Source organism: Psammomys obesus, unplaced genomic scaffold (assembly GCF_907164565.1).
Source record: "Psammomys obesus unplaced genomic scaffold, mPsaObe1.curated_primary_1811, whole genome shotgun sequence".
In the NCBI taxonomy this organism is placed as follows: domain Eukaryota; kingdom Metazoa; phylum Chordata; class Mammalia; order Rodentia; family Muridae; genus Psammomys; species Psammomys obesus.
In genome coordinates, this window is record NW_026592510.1 from 16,312,931 (window position 1) to 16,333,775 (window position 20,845).

The 20,845-nt window shown below is 37.5% G+C and overlaps 1 protein-coding gene across 1 annotated transcript in view; it reads right to left on the reverse strand.

The window, feature by feature from the left end:
• Nucleotides 1–5,177: 5,177 nt before the first annotated feature.
• LOC129681667 (aldehyde dehydrogenase 1A1) overlaps nt 5,178–20,845 on the reverse strand; it is a 51,360-nt gene continuing 35,692 nt past the window's right edge. The window contains exons 8-13 of the mRNA XM_055613710.1: nt 19,576–19,678; nt 17,718–17,902; nt 13,332–13,496; nt 11,077–11,234; nt 8,371–8,445; nt 5,178–5,746 (exon numbers count right to left, since the gene is read on the reverse strand). Of these exons, the coding sequence (XP_055469685.1) occupies nt 5,674–5,746; nt 8,371–8,445; nt 11,077–11,234; nt 13,332–13,496; nt 17,718–17,902; nt 19,576–19,678 (759 nt within the window). The 3' untranslated portion in view covers nt 5,178–5,673. The remainder of the gene's footprint in view (nt 5,747–8,370; nt 8,446–11,076; nt 11,235–13,331; nt 13,497–17,717; nt 17,903–19,575; nt 19,679–20,845) is intronic.

Sequence of the window (20,845 nt, forward strand, 5' to 3'; positions counted from 1 at the left end):
AAAGAGCTGTAGACCTCTTTTATTTTCTCTCTGCTGAAGAGAGCCCATGGGTCTTTAGAAGATTACTAAACTCAGTTGTCAGGATGCCAGCGGTCCAGTCCAAAGGCCAACACCAAGCAGCAACACAATTCAGAAAATTGGGACAAGTCAGCGAATGCAGCAATACTCAGTTGGATGGCCCAGAGAAGTTCTCTGGAACATTTCTTTCTGTGAAGTCAAGTGTCGAAGCATGAAGATCAGCACCGGGGCCTGGATCCAAAAGCAATCCCTTACTGTGAGGGGACATCTATATATCTCTTCTCCTCAAAGTCCACCCACAGATGTTCTCAGCTGGCCAAAGTCACACCCCTGGCACAAGATTGCCCACAGCAAAACATCACATACCCTCTCACAGGCCAACTTGCAGCATAACATCACCTGACAAAACTGAGTCTTCAAAGAAACCAGAAATTTCCACTTCAGTTAGGTCTAGATTTTACTACGTACATCAGCATATGTACTATATATCATTAAACACTTATAACCTGGGGATCTTGATAAAAAAATGCTATTTCATTTACTAGAATAATCTAAGTACGTAGTTATCATTAATCCCCTTTAATAAAACATAAATAGTAGCTTAGAAATATGGAGAATTTTTTCCCAGTTCCACATTCATTTTGTTCAGAAGAGTGCATGTAGTTGGGTCCATGTAGTTGGGTCCTAAAATCTTCCCGATCATCAACAGCTGCCTCTTCTGTTGGATACTGACTATATGAAAAAGATAAATCATTCACTAAAATAGAGGCCATTGTGAGAGTTGAAACCATAATTAAGCAATAGTTTGACTCAAAAGTTCAGGATCTTTCTTGTATAACTTCACTTAGATAGGACAATGGAATTTCTTTATAGCTAAGGGACTTCTATCCATTTTGATTTTAGGTAGTCTTCCCTTTTGTCACCAGAAAGTTCATGATTTGGAAAATTCCTAGAAAAAAAATCCATAACAACAAAGATTGAATGACTGATTAGAATAGAATGACTGTTTAGTTACTGAAAGACTGGAATGTTGCAAGATCATAGACAAGCTATCTGAGAACATCTTAACAGCCAATTTTGCCCTTTTCTGAACATGATCTGACATCTCTGAAACCTTTGGAATGTAAGAACAGACCTCTAGTGTCCACTACTCAAAGAGCTAAGAAGTACATCAGGTAGCATCTGAGACCTGTAGTTGAGTCCACTCCTCACTTTCTACAACATACCTACATGATGTACCCATGTAAAAGTTGAGCTCCAGATGTAAATGTTATATTTATTTCCTCAAAAGGGGGATGAGATAAGAGATGCACCCAAGCTGTGTGAATACACGGCTTGGGCTGAGCCCAGAGCATTTCTATCTCAGTTCTATCTATCCCGAGGCCTAGTTCTAGAAGCTTCTAGCCTCCCTGTAGGCTTAGATTATTTTAACCAAACCTATTTTATTCAGATTTATACTTTACTTCCCTTCCAACACCCCCAGTCATAAGTAGGAGATTAGTAGGAAAAAGGGCTGTAGACCTCTTTTATCTACTTCCTGCTGATTAGGGTTTTCAGGGGATTACTAAACTCAGTTGTCAGGATAACAGCAGTCCAGTCCAAAGGCCAACACCAAGCAGCAACACAAAGTCAGCAAAAGCAGCAAGACTCAGTTGGATTGCCCCTAGATGTTCTCTGGAATGATTCTTTCTGTGAAGTTAAGTGTCGAAGCAGGAAGATCAGTGCAGCGATGTCAGATTCAAAAAGCACGTCTCACTGTGAGTGGGCCTCTTTATATCTCCTCCCCTCTATATAACTTCCACGGATGTTCTCTGCTGGCCAAAGTCCCACCTCTCACATGTGAGAGCTCACAGCAAAACATTATGTGCCTTCTCACAAGCCAACCTGGGCAAAACATCACATGCCCAGCTTGCAGCAAAACATCCCATGACAAAACTCAGTCTTCAAAGAAACCGCAAATTTCCACTTCACCTCTGTACAATCTAATCTTCTGTAATCAACCCGTCTCTGTAAAATACTCCTGGTAAAACTGTGACATATACTACTACCTTGAACCTTGAAGGCCTCAGCTTCCAGCCTCCATTTGTTAACCCAGGCCTAGAATATTTCAGACTCCGACACTTACTGCTGCACAAACTTACCCTTACTAGTTCTTTCTGAACTCTGGCTGGCTGGGTCAACTCAGCTGTCTGTCCCAAAATCCCCTCTCCAAGTTGACTGAGTCCATCCATGTTCTCTCTTTGCAATCTGTGTTCTCTCTTTGCTTCTGTCTGAGTTGTTCTGCTTGGCCTCAAACTAACTAATCTTCTGGCTCCTTGTCATTCTCTGACCTGTTCTTTCTATAACCTGACCCTGTAAAATTGTCCTGGTAAAACTTTCACACACACACTACTACCCTACCATCACCTTATTTTTCTACTACCGCTACTACTACTGCTCCTTCTCTCACTGTGCTGCTCTCGTAAGCAGACTCGCGTTACTGCCTGTTTTCATGAGAGTTGGCCATATTCTATCTCTGATACATACTGTCAAATCTTTCTCTGATTTGTCACTTTGTCTGCCCCTCAATTAGACATCACTTTCAAACATTCCTGCTTCCTTCTGTAAACTAACCTTACTTTCATTGTTTGAAATTAAAAGTGTGTACTGAGGATATGTTTGTATTCCATTCTGATCATACTGAAATCCAGGTGTGTCTGACTTCAGTCTGGATCACATAGACCTAGAAGGTTTTTAGATGTGAGCCCTTTCCAGAGCATATTGCTGGATTAAAATTTCTCTATATACTCATCAATGTGTTTGAAAAGTGTGATGATACATGACTGCCTGTGTTACTGCAATAAAAAAAAAACTCAGGAAATTGCTATCTTATTAAAATCTTTTTCTGAGGAAACTGACCTGTGTTCCTATGCAATGCTCATTCATATTCAACCAAGAATATATCATATCTTTTGTTGATTTGAGGTGAGGGCTGTTCTTTTTTTTTAATCACTAGTTTCATGTGATTAAGGACAGAGTTCAAATAATAAGGTAAAGAATGAAATGAAGGAGACATTATGAACATACGAAGTGCAGACACTGATGTCTTCTAAGGTTTATAGCTTTCTTTACAATAGTCCAAGAACAAAAACACAAGTTTTTTATTTTAATGTAAATATCTTTGTCTGGATTAAAACAAATAATCAAACATTTAGTTTACAAACCTTTCCGCTCCAAATCATCAATCTCCTTTGCCTTTGTCTGTTAGTAACTTCTGAGTTTAAGAGAGTATTAATGATCTGACTGAATTAAGTATGCTTTAAAGTTGTATTCCCATTGAGAATGAAGAACAAAACAAATCGCCCACACATGAATAAGAAAATCTTTAACTTTTCAGTGTTTTAAGAATGATTGCTGGTGTGGTTTTCATACAGTTAATGGCACACAAAGTCCAGACACTTAGAAGAAGCCAGTGCAAAGCAGAAAATTTTTGTTTAATCCTATAATATCTTATTTACACAAGGAAGATTTAATTTTCAAATATTGGAACATGCTTCTGGCTTTTGTCTTGTCCTGTGCACAGCTATCTGTGATATACGAGAAGTGTTCTGGTGGAATGCATTGCTTCAGTGTTCACACAACAGCCTGCTGATGTACTTACACATGGTTCAAATCCATCTAGTGAAAATATAGGAATTGTTTTTTGGTTTTAGGAAAATGAATCTATCTTCTGTAATTCTATTTTTTTTTTTGCTAACATTTCCCCCAATACTGCTGTTTCCACAGATTTCAAAATAGCAAATAGATTTCAAAATTACAAATCTTACAGTATAATTTTAATGATGGCAAAACTATTGAGCTTATGTAAGTCTGAGTACCTCAACATTGGAGTTGTAGTTACTTTGGCCCCTGGAGCTGCTGACCATTGTTGATGGTCACACTGCTGTGTGAGGCACTTATCTTGTCATAACATCACTGTCATGGTGTCTGCTACACGGAAATGGTAAGCTATCTTATTTGTATTAGGAATCTGGTAAGTGCTGGTCTAGAGATTTCTAACTTCAAATTTGAAGTCATTGAATTAAGGACTGTTGCAGCCAGTACTAAAGATACCTGATAAGCTAAAGTCAGTCAGATGGAAGGGAAGGAGGACCTCCTCTAGCAGTGGACTTCGAAAGGGATAGAAAGAAGATGGTGGAGGGAGGGTAGGATTGGGAGGGAATGAGGGAAGGGGCTACGGCTGGGATACAAAGTGAATAAACTGTGGTGAATATTAAAAAATAAAAATTAAAAAAAGAATACACATACCAACACACAAATATCTCATTTTACCTTGCTTCCTACTTGGGAGCACAGGCCAGAATGAGAAGGTTTCTGTTGGAGGGCATAATGGGAGCACAAGCTGTGAGTTTTATACAGAGAACATCACCTCAGAGGCTCCTTTGATCCTGAGAGTGTGCCCTCCTCCGGTACCAGTGCTGTCACTGCAGGGACAGCACCTTCCGAACAAACAAGGCTTCCTAAATGTGCTTTGCTATTAAATGAGGCCAGAAGAACTGCTAAAATAAATTTTGGGAAAAGGTCGTCATTGTAATACAAAACTAAGCAGCTGGAGGACTTCTCCGAAACTATAATGTATGTTCATTATGCAGAAGAGATTTTGCAATGAATAGAGCTAAAAATGCTATTTCTTTCTTTTTATGCACCGAAACTTGGTTTATTGTTAAGGTTCATATCTAGCTGAATTCCTTCATGAAGTCATTCCTAGTCCACTCAGACTCATCTCTACCTCTTTGCACATTATTGAACACAGGCTCTTAATAAACCTCTTTTCCATTTCACATCCATTTCTTTTGCTATGCCAGGGAATATGTGTTTGTTTTCCAGAAGTAAACCACCTTGAAATAATAATTATTAAATGTTATAGTGGTATAGCAATCTGCTAGAAATTTTGAAGGCATTCAGAAATGCTTATCAGTTACTGACCATATTTGTCTCAAATATATACCAATTATCTCAAGGATTATTCTGAGAAGTACATTTTTTTTTTTAAGCCTTTGAGGAGGAGTAGATAGGATTTTTTTTTTTTGCAGTGCATTTATTTACTGAACTTACTAGTGACCAATAGAGTTTATCTCTATAACCCAAACTCATACCCAAATAATTCCAGAGAAACAAAATCACGCAAATGTGCCTTTATTAAACTTTGAGTTCTAATTACAACTAGGCATTTCACTTGACAGGCATGGCATTCTAGAAAACAGTTCACAGCACTCAGAGGGGACAACCACGGGGAACAGAGCAGGTTACTCTGCAGTTACTATGAGTGTTGAATAATTCAAGGAGTCACTGAGGGACAGAGTTTAAGTAGTTACTGGTCCTCCTTACCAACTGAATATTCTAGACAGTGGAAAGCACCCGATTATGACAGAGTTACAGAGCGTTTGCACCTAACACTATCCTTTTAATGTAGGATACAAATTGGCGTCACATGTTAGAAGGCTAATGATTCTTTCAGATTAAGCTACAGGTTTTTTATGTGTATCATTAATACTGACAAATCATCTATGTTAAGAAATCGACAGAAGAAGAGATTATAGTGGCACACCACTGTGCTGGTAACTATAGGAGATGTGTAGCCATTGCTAGAGATCTTCTCTTCGCTCTGCTGGCTTTTTATGAGTTCTTCTGAGATATCTTCATTGCAACCGTCTTGAGCTCGGTGTATTCATAAAGACCTTCCTCACCCCTAGAGAGGGAAGAAAAATTGCCAGTCAACATGACTGTGCACTGCAGTGTAAGTCAAATATAATCCCTGGCAACATGGTATAAGTTTTTTCTTGCTTATCTGACTAGGGACAATGTAAAATATTTACTGAGTACACAGTACCTCCTACAGTTGCCAGCCAACCATAAGCTTTATGACCTAACAAAGTCTGCAATGGAGAAAACTATTCTTGTCTTTTATTTTAAATAACTGCGTACATGGCTCAGTTTCAGAGACGATGTCTATTGTGTGCATCACACTACTTGACCATATGACTAGCACGTAAGTCAACCTGATCAGATTTTATCAGGCCATTAGTGAGGGAGGTGCAGTTCGCGCTGCACCGTATGGTCTCTGAAGGGCACTGGAATAAACCACCAGCTGCGCTGGAGCCTGCGTTCACCATCTGCATTGTCACGGAAGGGTGAGCAGGGAGAAAACACCCAAGATCCACGTTCCTTCAGGGTGGCCTGTTCTTCTGAAGCTGCGGTTGAAAAAGGGTGTTTTGATTCTGAGCCAAACAACCACCCAATCTTTGCTGGTAGAGTTTTCTATATTTTGGATTGATTGTATATAACTTTATGGAGGAGAGAAAGTAAAGGTTGTCCTGATTCAGGCTCTGGGATTTTTAGCAGAAATTGAGTTTGTCTATTAATCAACCTGCTGTAACACATTGAGGAAACTTTCAAGTCAACCGCAAGTGAACAGCAGCCGAGACAAGTCCATCCGTGGACACAACAGTGACTTTTAATCAGGGTTTTGTCCCACACCAACTTTGGAAATTATGGTTTCTTTCTACCTGGTGGATGATTTAACTAGGGTGTGCTGCACTCAGTTAAACTCTGCATTGTTTTGGTGAGAAGATAAAATTACATGTACATAGGACTATTCTTGACATCCTAACACCTACGCACACACAGGTTTGCTGAGGAACAGGATTTTGGGGCTTCTTTATCAGTGCTATCCCTAATGCCCTCCTTTTGTGTATGCAGAAGTTGTCTTATTCTCCCTAGAAACAGAATCTCCTTATACCGATTATTTTGTGGGTAATTAAAGTTGAAAAATACTTCCTGAATGCTTCAGTGAAGATGCTTTTCACAGCAATTAAAGAGCGTCAACCCAGCTCTCTAAATTCTATTAAGAGACAGTACTTAGTAAGTGTTTCATCTCAGAGGCAGATAAATTAAGCCACAATCATTGAGCAGGTTGCTTTCTACTGTATTAAGCTGCAAGCGCATTTGGCACTCACTAGAGAATCGTGCACAATTGTGGTCACACTGAGGCTGATGCTCTTAGGAATATTGTGCATGTACAGTTTGCAAGCCAAAATAAAGGAGCACCGGCTTACACTTCTCATTAGCCCAGGAAATCTACATGTTACTAGTTCTACGCTTCTGAATTTTCACTGCACACATCAACCGGGCTTTCCTCACATGCCCTGGATGAGGTCTGCATCTGTATTTCCCACTAAACTTCTGCATGGTGTTCAGGCTTCTAATCACAGACCTCATAACATGTGAGAAGGTTTTAGTAGCAGGACATGTCTGCTCTCCTCTGTGCCCAGAAATTAACTTTAACAAAGTCTCGAGAGACTGCTGAAACTGACAAATTTAATCAAGCGAAATAAAAATGCATTCTAGTTCTTGTTTTAAACACAATGTTTAAGAATACCTCCTAGTTCCGTTTCCTTTCTTATTCCCTAAAATTGACTGAAGAAAGAAAGCCTGTGAATTACATAGAGTAACTAAATTTGGAACATCCCCAAGTGAATTAAGTAAACAAATGTGAAGTGACTAGGATTACAAAGAGCTAGACTTTGGCCATTTAACCTGTTCTAGAGCCAGCACTTATCACAGATTCAGACCTCAAGGCCTGGGATCCACTGAACACCTTGGGAACTGCATATGCCTAATTTTGGGGTCATTGTTCCCATCAGATTTGATTCTGTTTCTCTCTCTCTCTCTCTCTCTCTCTCTCATTATATAATCCTGGATGACCTGAATTCACTACTTAGCCCGTGCTGTGTTTGAAAGCACAAAGATCTGCCAGCCTCTGTCTCCTGAATACTAAGATAAAAAAATAATAAACTAAAATTCTTGGGGGTCATTAGAGATGGTCACTTCAGCCGTTGTCTTGAGGTGTTAAGTGCCAATTTTTAGGTAGACCTCACTAGAAGCATATTAGTTTGGGTTAAGGCAACTTTAATTCATTTAAGCACTATATTCAAATGCCTAGAGTGTTTCCATATTTATTTAAATGAATTTCTAGATTATCAGTTTATCCTTTCGCTTTCTGAAAAAGCTTCCCAAGTGGGTTCTAGTCGCTTATACCATAGGCAGTCCTGAAAGCAGGCAATGATTCAGCTGCCAAGGTCAAGTGTGTAGCATGGTGCTTTATTATCAGTAAGAATGCAATAAAGTGTACTCCCTCCATTATTGATTTTCTGCACTTCGGGATGACTTCCAAAATTTAAAATGTTACTCTGTAGTAAGAAAACTTCAATGAAGCACACAGGTATACTTTGCTTAAGGTGTTGGAAATGGACCAGTCTTCCAGGACTTATAATCCTTCTTGTAACAATGTTAGTAATACAAACTTTTACTTACAGCTCTCGTCCATTTCCAGACATCTTGAATCCACCGAAGGGGCATTGGGCTGACAAGATCATGTAGCAGTTTACCCTTAAATAAAGATGAGAAGGCCATTATAGTTAGTACTTTACTTATCTCATAATTCCAAAACTGAGACTGAAGAGAATCAGAGATCTTTCTAAAAACTCCATTATTCAGTATAATATGCTCATTTGGGATAAAAAGGAAAAAAGCAGTGCTGTAGCTTAGAATGCAGAAAGTAAACACATATTTTCCTAGAGATAAATGGATGGAACCATAAGTGTGAATAGTCATAAAGCAAGATTTGTCTGAACTATAGCAGAGGGAAGATTTAGTGTGTCATGAAAAGAGGTGTTTCTTTGGCTGGGATTTGTCTGCTGTTCTTCAGTAGGCAGATCTGCAATGCTTATATATTTACCAGGCTAAAATCATTGTTCTTTAGCAGTTGCAGTGAATGTCATAATACACAGTTCATCTGTTTCCTTAATAGGTTGATCTGTTCATTACACAAAATTGTTGGCAGGAATTGAAAATAATTAGTGATTTTGATCAGAGTTTATGAAAATATTAAATATTTCTATAGAGAATACCTTATAAAATGTGCATATAATTAAAGAAAGGCTCAACCAAAGATTGAACAAGAGGGAATGGCGATTACCATGCAGTTTTGCAGGCTGTAAACAGTTATTTTAACATTAGAGAAAATGGTATTTTGTGGGGCTGATGAACTCAGTCTGATGATGCAGACAACACGCTCTTTGAAGTACATGACACAGCAAGCCTTCAGCAGGTGATGAACACATGTGGTATAGTAACTCTAATAATAGTATGCTGTTATAGAAAAAATATATTAATCAATAGAAATATTAACTCTGTGATAAAATTTCATTAAGTACCAGGAAAATATAAATAATCAAAACAAGACACAACAGACTTTGAACTATGGTGCCTAATGCTAACGATATAATAACATTAAATGAACATTTAAAAACTGCTCTATACAAAAACTATTCCCAGAGCCAATCTTAAGACATATTGGGATGTTTGACTAACATCCTCAGTGCTCAATTTCTCTTAGTTGATGAGCCAACACTCCAGTTCCATGTCTCTGTTTTTTTTTAAACTGTATTTATTTTATTTTATTTTATTTTTTTAATGTGTATGTTTGTGTGCCTGACTGTTTGTAAGATGACTTATTAGAGTTGTGTGGAAGGCCTGGCTCTCCCTCTGCTATGTATTGCATGGTCTTGATAAGTTATATAACATAAGCAAGTTCCTTGTTTTACCACAGATAAGGTCTGGGTTAATAATTGTTTTCACATTAGCTTAAACAAGGATTATAAGAAATGTGTTGCCACTCTGAGTTAATAGTAACTAACTGATGACTCTCACACTGATAAGAGGAATAGATCTTTCAAGATATCGAGAATGTCAAGAACTACCTGGTTGTTTTTCTTCAGGTGCTTTTCTGTGCCTGATTTTCCTTAATTGGACTAGGAGAGATAATGATGATAGCTTGTGCTGTAGATGGATTTAGGGAAGGGAGGCTTGATGAGAAAAGAGCTGTTGAAGAGGCAGTCCAGAGTGGAGCTGCCTGGGTAAAGCTGCAGTTTGAGAAGGATACCCTGAGAATCTTCTAAGTTAAATTACAAAAATCAAAGAACAAACTAGGTCAAAAGTGAGAGGAAATTGCTTCAAAAAATTTATTATGTTCTTCTAAAAAACAAACAAACAACCAAAAAGCAAAAACCCAGAGTAAGAATCTAATATAAAAGCTTCACAGTACATTGCCTGAGATACAGACCTACTCTTGAGATACAAGCTACTCTTGAACCTGGAGCAGGAGTATGACAATTTCAAAGTTAACCTGGGCTAGTTCAAGTCTAACATTTTATATATATAATAAAGCAACAGATAGGGTTGAGGGATTGAGCACTTGTCTAGAATGTGCAAGGCACTAGATCTCATACTCATGGATAATGTATAATATTCATGGATAATAATGACAAAACAATAACTTTTAGTGTGCATAAGGCACCCAAACATTTTCTAGCATAAATTTTTAATTAATTAATTAATTAATTCACTTTACATCCTGATCATAGCCCTTTTCTTCTCTACTCTCACTCCCACCCTCCCTCCCATTTCCCTCTATCTCCCTCCCCTACTCCTCAGTGGGGAGGGAGCCCACCCTCCCCACTAACCCACCACAGCACTTCAAATTGCATCAAGGCTGAGCACATCCTCTTCCTCTGTGGCCTGTGAGGCAGCCCCGACAGAGGGAACTGATCAAAAAGCAGACAACAGAGTTTGTGTCAGAGACAGCTCCTGTTTCCCATACTAAAGAACCCATAGAAAGACGAAGCTGGCCAAAAATAGAACCATATTTGTCATCCCGTACAAAACCATTATAATTAAACTTAAAGAAAACCCTTTTTTTATTACTGCCATTGTTTAAAACACTGCCAAGCACCTTCATATTATCTAGCAACTGATAATGTAAAAAATAAATATCCACAAAGTGTTTAAGACAAGTAACTTGAAAACGTTGGACAAAATTAATTTGACCTTAAAAAAATTTAGACAATTACTTTTCTAATAGGTCAGATAATTTCAAAGGGATATTCAACTGTGGAGGAGGTGAACTTCACATGCCCATGTGGCTGATACAGGAAGGGCACTCATATCAACTGCACTTACCACACTACCCCTGCCTGCAGAGCAGAAGACACAGTGATGGCTTTATCCAGGTCCTTTGTGAAGACTCCTGCTGCTAGGCCGTACGTAGTATTGTTGGCTCTCTTGATCACATCATCCATGGACTTAAACTTCAGGATCTGTTGCACTGGTCCAAATATCTACCCCGAGTGACACAAAAATGGTTTAACTGTATTATTTTAAACACAATGCAGATGTTTCCCTAGAAACCATTGTGCGTTGGCTTAGGTGCTGTCTCTCATCTCAGACTTATTGGTAAGAATAAAAACAGGTGGTCATAGACAGTGAACAACAACAACAAAAAGTTTGTGATGATGTGTGACATTCTCTGTGGAGCAGATACCGATTATTCTGACAGCATTTATTCTTGGATCTTGTGAAAGAGCTGAAGATCAGATCACTAACTGAATGATTTCCTTGGAAACATTTTAAACTTTAAGCCTAGTTTTCTTCATTGTTCAAGTTACTGCACAAGACCGCTAGACCAAGAAGCAGTCCTTTGTTCTAAAAGTAACAAATAGACAGTGATTAAGAACTATGTTTATTCTTTAAACATCGGTATACCTTTGGTTTGAATAATAGCCCATTCTGCTGGATTTGGATAATTTCATAATTGTAAATATTGCCCAACATACCACAGATTGTTATTCCTTTTTGTCACCCAATTCTGTACACCCTTCCCAAACAAAATGACTCATTACTAGAGACCTAACTCTGGAACCATCCCACATTAATCAAAGCCTGGGGTCCCCGGCAGTGGCTATTATCTTAGTGGATTATTCCAGTATGAGACAGTTTTTCATTTCTGCTGGAATCTAGTCTGGAAAGCCTCCACACATACCTCAATATTTCACTCTATATGTAAGAAGAAACAACTGGGTTTTCTCATAGATATTAAACTCCTGTACTTTGGTGCTTATCAAAATTAAATAAAAGAGGGTTTTCTTGGGATGTCAGCATATTTTCCTGGGGAATGTGAAAATGTTTAACAAAAAATTTAGAGGTGTCAAATGGTTTTCTGGTTCCAAGTCTCTTTCAGTGGTATGGGGCCGTTAGCGATCACTGCATTCAGGCTGGGGGCAGATCCTGGGGTTCTAAACTTCCTCAAGACCCTGTAACTGGGGAGCATAACAACGAGAACATTGTAAATGGGAAGCAGGTGTGCCAAAAATGTCAGCAGATTTGTTCAGGGTTGCATGAACTCGTCTGACACAGTGTGGACTCCAGGCTCCTATTCTGAAGCAGCAAATGAGATATTCTAGTGAGGGCATTATAGGAGCAGAAAAAAAGTTCCCTTGAATGAAGATCATTGTCTGCTTTATTGTCTTTCCTATCCATGTTAATAAAGGTCTACAAGAACAATAGCTCTAATCAAAGGGAAATGGCCAATAAGAACAGAAATTTAAATGAAGTTGAGGGGTGAATTGATGCAGACAACCTAAATATGTTGGATGATCCATATTTATGAATTTCATTTCTGTTCTTTATATTTACTTCATCTCCTTGCAAAGCTAAATATTATGGAAGTAAAGAAAATAACCTCTCAGGTCCTCTGTCATATCAGGGATATGAGTATAAATTCATTGAATGGGGAAATTATGATTCAGTATAGTTGAGTCACTGTACGTCTTATCATGGGGTATCACATAACACTTCCATTATATCAAGCAAGTGCTCAAATCTCTGCATATAGTGAAAGCCTTCATAATCAAGATGTATGTTATTTACCATTTTAATCACAACTGAGTTTCTTTTAGTTATTATATGTTGTTTATTTGAGTACCATTTATTTGATACTACTTAGATTGAACCTCCCAGAAGTCACCTTTACTTCCTCTCTAAAGCCAGTCCACCCTAACTCTGTGATTTTCTTTTACTATATAATGCTTTTTGTATAACTGAAGTCATTCAGTATATGTTGTTTTATGTCTGGCATATATAATACAATGTGTGCACATTTATTCTTGTTTCGGGAAATTAATTGGGTCATTTTCCATTTGTTTAAGGCTGTGAGTAAAGCCCCTATAAACGCTGTGCACTTTGGTCTGTGCTTGTCAGAATTTTTTTATGGGCCTCTTGGATCCTTCGCTACTTAGCTTTGATCACCAACAACTTAAGACTGTATCATCAAACACTTCCTGGGAATGTTGGAAAAGGAGCTGAGGCTTTTAGAGGGACACACAGCTAACACACAGAAAGAACATGGGAATCAAAATAGAATTATGCTGAAATATTACCTCCTCTTTGGCAATGCGCATCTCATCAGTGACATTGGAGAAGACTGTAGGCTGGACAAAGTAGCCTTTGTCGCCCCAGCGTCCACCACCACACTCCAGTTTGGCTCCTTCTTTCTTCCCACTCTCGATGAGATTAAGTATTTTATCATGTTGTTCCTTGTCAATCTAGTTGAAAAGAAGCCACAGGAAAAAGAAAAAGAAGTGAAGATGAGGCTTCTGACCTCCGGGATACTCTGTTAAGCTTGACATGTTGAAAGATGGGGCAGAGGTTCATTCTGCTCATTCTTGGGTGTGATTTTCTCTTTGAATTTTTAGGAAGGACAGCTAAAGAATTCATACACTTATTACAGCTACACAAGCACAGGAATTGACAATGTGGAAAGGAGACCAAGGGGATTCAGTTAGGAAAGGAAGAAGTCAAAATATCACTATTTGCAGATGATATGATAGTATACATGAGTGACCCCAAAACTCTACCAGGAAACTCCTACAGCTGATAAACACCTTCAGCAAAGTGGATACAAAATTAACTCAAAAAAATCAGTAGCCCTTCTGTATACAGAAACAAAAGGTCTGAGAAAGAAATTAGGGAAACAACACCCTTTACAATAGCCACAAAGGACATAAAGTACCTTGGTGTAACTCTAACCAAGCAAGTCAAAGACTTGTATGAAAAAATTTTCAGCCTCCGAAGAAGGAAATAGAAAAAGATATTAGAAGATGGAAAGACATCTCATGCTCATGGCTTGGCAGGATTAACAGTAAAAATGGCCATCTTACCGAAAGCAATCTACAGATTCAATGCAGTTCCCATCAAATTACCAACACAATTCTTTACAGACCTTGAAAGAAAAATTCTAAACTTCATATGGAATAACAAGAAACCAGAATCACTAAAGCAATCCTCTACAATAAAAGATCTTCTGGAGGTATCTCCATCCCTGATCTCAAGCTGTATTATAGAGTAACAATAATAAAAACTGCATGGTACTGTCATAGAAGCAGAATGGTGGATCGATGGAATTGAATAGAAGACCCAGAAACAAACCAACACACTATGGACACCTGATCTTTGACAAAGTTGCCAAAGCCATACAATGGAAAAAAGATAGCATCTTCAACAAATGGTGCTGGTCTAACTGGATGTCCACATGTAGAAAAATGCAAATAGACCCATACTTATCACCCTGCACAAAACTAAAATCCAAGTGGATAAAAAACCTCAATATAAAACCAGACACACCTGTTAGAAGAAAAAGTAGGGAAGAGCCTGGAACTCATTGGCACAGGAGACAACTTCCTGAACAGAACACCAACAGCACAGGCTCTAAGATCAACAATCAATAAATGGAACCTCATGAAACTGAAATGCTTCTGTAAAGCAAAGGATGCTGTCATCAGAACAAAACAACAGCCTACAGATTGAGAAAGAATCTTCACCAACCCTATATCTGACAGAGGGCTAATATCAATAAAGAATTAAAGAAGTTAAAAAGCAACAAATAAAGTAATCCAATTAAAAAATGGAGTACGGAACTAAACAAAGAATTCTTTGTAGAGGAATATAGAGTGTGAATCTTCTTATTTCTTAGAGTTTATTTGTTGAAAAATTAACATAAACCAAAAAGACACAAGCTCATACGTAGAAACCACACATTCCTACGTAGAAACCAGAGCTCAACAAGAACATTGAGAATAGACATGTAAATATCTTATTTCTAGGAAGAGAATGTCTATGTCTATACCATTATATAAAAGGTATCATGTATTACTCTGTATAACTGCTATCATTTATAGAGACATTTAATTGATATTTATGACTGCACAGTGAGGTAAGTGTTGGGCTAGTTGTATCACACAGTTTATCTCACTTCACCATATGGAGAATGAAAATTGATACTACCATTCCTATTTAATTGGCAAGGAAAGTTTATATTTTTTGAAATGAAAATACTGATCACTTTAAACTTTGTATATATTTGGGTCCACAAAGACAAATACAAATATTACTTTATAAGTAAAAAATTATGTGTATGTAGATATTCATATATAAAACACTATGACTATTAATATATCATACATATGATATGTAAATATTATATATACAATGTAATGTAATTTGTTCTAAAACTGAAATGCCTTAAGTTTGTCATTTTTAAAATAAGAAGAAAATAAACACTGTAAAAGATTTTTCCTAAACAAATGTACTTGGCCTTAATTTCATATATAATTATTTTTATTGTGTTATTTATAGATCCCTAAACTCTGTTTAAGAAGTCTTCGTGAATTAACCAGTGAGGTTGAAGCACTAGGAAAAATTTAGCCAATATTTATCTCTTCTCATAAGATATTTCTTATGAGAACAAAAAAATTAAAGCAAGGGTAGAGGAGATTGGGTCTCATCAAGCTTCTGCTTCTAAGATTCCAACATGTGTGCCTGCTTTTACTCAGAGCAACATATCTTAATGCACTTGCAGAAACCAAAGCTATGCAACAGTCAATTAGAATATGGGATTGTTTACTTTAAAATCTTATGATTCAGAATGTTTAAATTCTGCTTTAATTTAGCCTATAAATAATACAGGCATTGCTACTCAATTGAAGTCTGTGAATGAATAACACAGACCCCTTGATGAAAGAAAATGACTATTGTTCAGTGTGAAAGGGTTCATATAATCTCTGCTTCTCTACCCTTTGTCATCTAAATATACACCGATCCTTTTTCTATCTATTACCTATCACTCATCTATCTACATATCATATATACTTACCTATGCATCTAATGATAAAAATGTTTTATATTCAGATAGTAGATCAATTATACTTAGAAAAAATGATCATGACTATTAAGGATTACATCTTTTTTTTACTACTAGATCAACTCAGATAAGGATTTAATAATTAGAAAATATAAAAATCGACAACCATTTTTATATACTCATTGAGTTCAATGATTTAAAAAATGTGGGATTGAGACAATGCAAATAATTCTGTCACTTGTCAGATATCTTGGGGTACTATTTTAGTCCTATGTATTTCCTGCATAGGTACTTTGGCTAAGAAGAAAGCTCCAAGAACCTCTTTCAAGTTACCTATGTGGGAAATTCCAAGATGCCACTGGCTTCTCTTTGGGATTCATGGCTTTGTCAAGTTCCTCTCTCAGGGTATTGCTGGTAGCAATGTCACCTAAATTTTTACTAATTGAATTTGGTTTACACTTATTAAATAATTCAAGAATGAGGTTTGGTTCCAAATAACCAATAAGGTACAGTGTATCATATTTGATGTGAAGGAATGATGTCTTCAAGGTCAATGTCCTGTTTCTAGAGCACAGCTTTCCGGAGGGGCTCTACTAGCATTTGGGGACAACAAGCTCCTGGATATGAGGTTTTCTTATTCACTGTTGGGTGTTCAGCAACATCCCTTCCTCTGTTCACTAGATGCATGTGGACCCACACCTCCCACCTTGCTATAACAACTGAAATATCTCCAGACATGGTCAATGTCCCTTATGGGGCGGAAGGCGCGGCCTCAGATTGAAGGTCACTGTTTTAGAGAGGGATCCAGAGGGAGGAGTGAACTCAGAATCAAAGGTCCTAAATCTTGAACAACAGACCATAACAGAGCGTGAACAAAAGCTGTGCAAGAGGAAAAGTTGATTTTTGAGTGAGAGACAAAGGCATTCATATTTACAGTAGATCTAATGACACAGAAAAATACTCAGAACCCTTGAAGAGTGGCTAGCTTTTTATTACAAAAGGGAGAAGTTTGTCAAAAATTTGCCAGAAACCAGAATTTTCTAGGATCACTTTTGATATTACATCAGAGAGACTGAGGGCCTGCAGATGACTGAGGAGTGTTCTACTGCTTCTGTTTTTAGAATGGCAGCTGAGGTGAAAGACTGACTATGAGGGAGAAACGAGAGAAACGTATACAAATTTCCAACAGTTCTAAGACACCTAATGTCTTTTAGTATTATTTTCTATTACTACTCTAGATAAGCTGTGTCTCTAAACACAGAACTTACGAGTTTTGCTATTTTGGTTAGTCACCTTGGAAAATACCTGCCTTCTCTCTTGAAATTTGGGTTTAAACTTTGGCTACCAAACACAAGGTAAGTGCTTTTCCACTGGGACATCGCCTCAGACAATTCCATCTGTAATTTCATGTACAGTTCCTAAACTATTTCTAGACATATAAAAATTTGGTCAACCCAAAACAGAATGACTTCTTTTCTATTGGGAATTAGACTCTATATAATGAGATCAGGGTAATAATATCCACCAGCAATGTGCATAGTTAAGAGGTAAAACTAACTCTGTTAGTTCTAAGTAGGATTCCTTATTCTTGAGGTGGAAATGCTTGTCTTTTTTATTGTATACTTGCCTGAGGGCCTTGATTTATTCCCGAGTTCAGAGGATTTCCAAGAATGTATTTCTTAGCTCGTTCAACACTCCTTTTCACAAACTCATCATAAACTGACTCCTCCACAAAGATCCGAGATGGTGCGACACAACATTGGCCTTGATGGTAGAATACTCCATGGTGTGCAAACTCAACAGCAGTATCCACTGCGAAGGAAACGTTTTCATTAGTGAAGAAATATTTTCTAAAGCATACATGTATATGCTGCGGCCATGTCTGTCCACATGTGCTCACAGTCAGGAGGATGCACACGCGCACACTCAAACACAAAAACCCACCCATATCTAGATCAAAACAGATCTTTAGAATCTATTTTTTCCTCATATGAAAATGGTGATATGGTAAAAAGAAGAATCATCAAACAGGCATAGATACAACATATTCCACCTCTTAGAAGCCAGGTAACAAAATAATCTTTGTGATCTTCTTATTTACAATGAAATAATAACAACAAAAGGAATCTGGAAAGAGGGGCTGGTGCAACTTAACACAGACCTTATTAAGAATGTAGATTTGATTATAAGAACAAAGAGCAATATAAATCATTTTTTATTTCTTTTTTTTTAAAAATCAAGATGTTTATGCCTGTTTGTACATTCAGATTTCAACTAGATAAAAAACCAAAATCTGAACTACCTATTGCCTTAAATGACTTAAAGACATTCATATGCTTTGATCAATTTTGAGAAAATTTATCTTTTTGAAAATAACAACAAACCTATTTGTATTAAGAGTCATCATTGACCATATGAATATTACTCCAAGTAAAACACTTCCAGAATCTATCTAAAGGCTATGCCATACATGCCTGTAAATCCATTCCTTAGTTTATGTAGTACAGTGTGCCTATAGTTTTTATTAGAATATTGTTGATTCTAATGCAAAGAAAGTTGTGTGTGTGTGTGCGTGAGAGACAGAGAATGAGACAGAGACAGAAAGAGACAGAGACAGAAAGAGACAGAGAGGGGAGAGAATTTTTTAAATGGGGAAGATAGAAAATTCTATTCAATATTGTAGAAATGGGCATCAATCTGCAAGTCAATCTTAGCTGCTTCAGTTGTAGTGGGGAGAGCTGCCAAGTGATAAACTAGGGAAATTACCATGTGTTGACTGCTAACCAGGAAGTAAGTTCTAAAATTTCCAGTAAGGATCACAACAGTGACAACAGCAAATTCCACGTACCATTTGTGTTTATAGTCTCTTAATTATGCAACTATTGAAGGAAGAGGAAAAGGAATGCTTGACAGTGAATTTCCATGAAATTAATCCTATATAGAAAGTAACCTGAGATTTCATTTGTCAGTAAAATCAGAATGATATAAAATATTATGGATGGGTGTCCAATCCAAATGATAAATTAACATATTGAAACTTCACTAAAATAGTTGAAAAAATGAGAAATTATTCAAAAAAGGTCTAATATTATTCTGGCTATCCATGTAGACAGAGTGAAAGCAGAAACAAAATATGAAACTGCTGACAGCCAGGATCTTCTTGGCTCCAAATGTCTCAATTATTTCATGTACTCAACACAACTAAAGATAGAATTATCAAAAACAGGTTATAGATCCTAGATGGAGACCATTTATACTGTCTCAGATTAACACTAGGAAATAGCAATCTATTCCAATCCAGGACAAAATCTTGTCTGATTTATCAACATTATTGAAAAATGTAAAAGCTTTCCAGAATCACCATAGACTCTAGTTAATTCCTTTCACCCTGAAGCAAAGTCACTTGCCAGACTCCAGGTGACTGTGCGACATCATCAGGCATCAGGAGGGAGAAGGTGAGATGGTAACAAAGGGTTTGTACTCACAGTCAGCATCCGCAAACACAATGCAAGGGCTCTTTCCCCCAAGCTCCAGGGTGACCCTCTTCAGATTGCTTTTTCCTGCAGCTTCCTTGATTAATTTGCCAACCTGAAGTCAAACATTACAAATGAGGAGGCTCAGTGTGTTCTCATGTAGATAGGTTCATTTAATACTTTCAATTGATAGGACATTTGTGCTAACATTTAATTTTATTTGGAAGAAACATTAAATGGTATGTTCAATATCTGGCACCTTCAGGTGTAAGGCCTCCCTCCATCATCAAGCCTGCAAAGGCAAGATCAATCAGACAATGCTCATGCACAGGAGAGCAGACAGTGCAACTGTCAGGCATGACTTCATGTGTGGGCAGACAAGAGCTTGTTTCTCATTTTCATTAGAACTTCCTCTCTGCATTTGATCAGAAATGCCCCCAATACCTCACGTATTGACTTCTTATCCCTCTAGTGACATTTAGAGAACTCTGTACTTTCTGTATTTGGGCTCATCTTTTAGCACAGGTCCCCCTTAAGCCCTTCTCTAATGACTCTTGATGGACATGGTACTTTTTCCCTGGTCTCCAGAAGAAGGACATGACAACACATTTGGAATCCCCAAAATGGTATCCTACATATCTGCAAAACCTTTCCCAAGAGCCTCTAGTTCTCTCCTTCCCTGTGTGCTTATCACGGTCTGTTCACTGTAGGTGGATCTTGATAGCCCTTCCCCATTCCTATCTCCTTGGCAATGTGCTTCTGTTTCTCCTACATATGCCACTGCACAGTGGATATTGAAGAAAGACACTGCCTCTGAGCTCTGTGTTCTCCTTGCCCTTAGCTAGAATCCACTAGAAATCCACTAGAAATTCTAGTTTCTCCTTGAGTTCTAGTTCCTTCATATAAAGGAAGATGTGGCTTTTATTTCATTTTACTTTCTCTTTTTTGGATCCCTTCAACTGGAGGTTATTTTCTAAACAATGGTTCTTGTTTTCCATTTCTAAATTCAGCTTTTATAATGACCTGTACTTCACTGTGTATACTAAGACTACATTCTATGGAAGAGATCTTTCCCTTGTTGTCTAGAGATGCCCAATATATTTTGCTTCTCTAATCCTCTGGGTTTCTTGTGCTGTTCTACCTATTAGATTTTAATAAAAAGTTTCTCTTGCATCCAAGTGTTGAGATAATGTCTATGTGGATATTGCATTGTTATTTTGCATTACAGAAAAGATAATCATTCTACTCAAGTTTTTATTTTATTAATTATTTCATTAGTCTA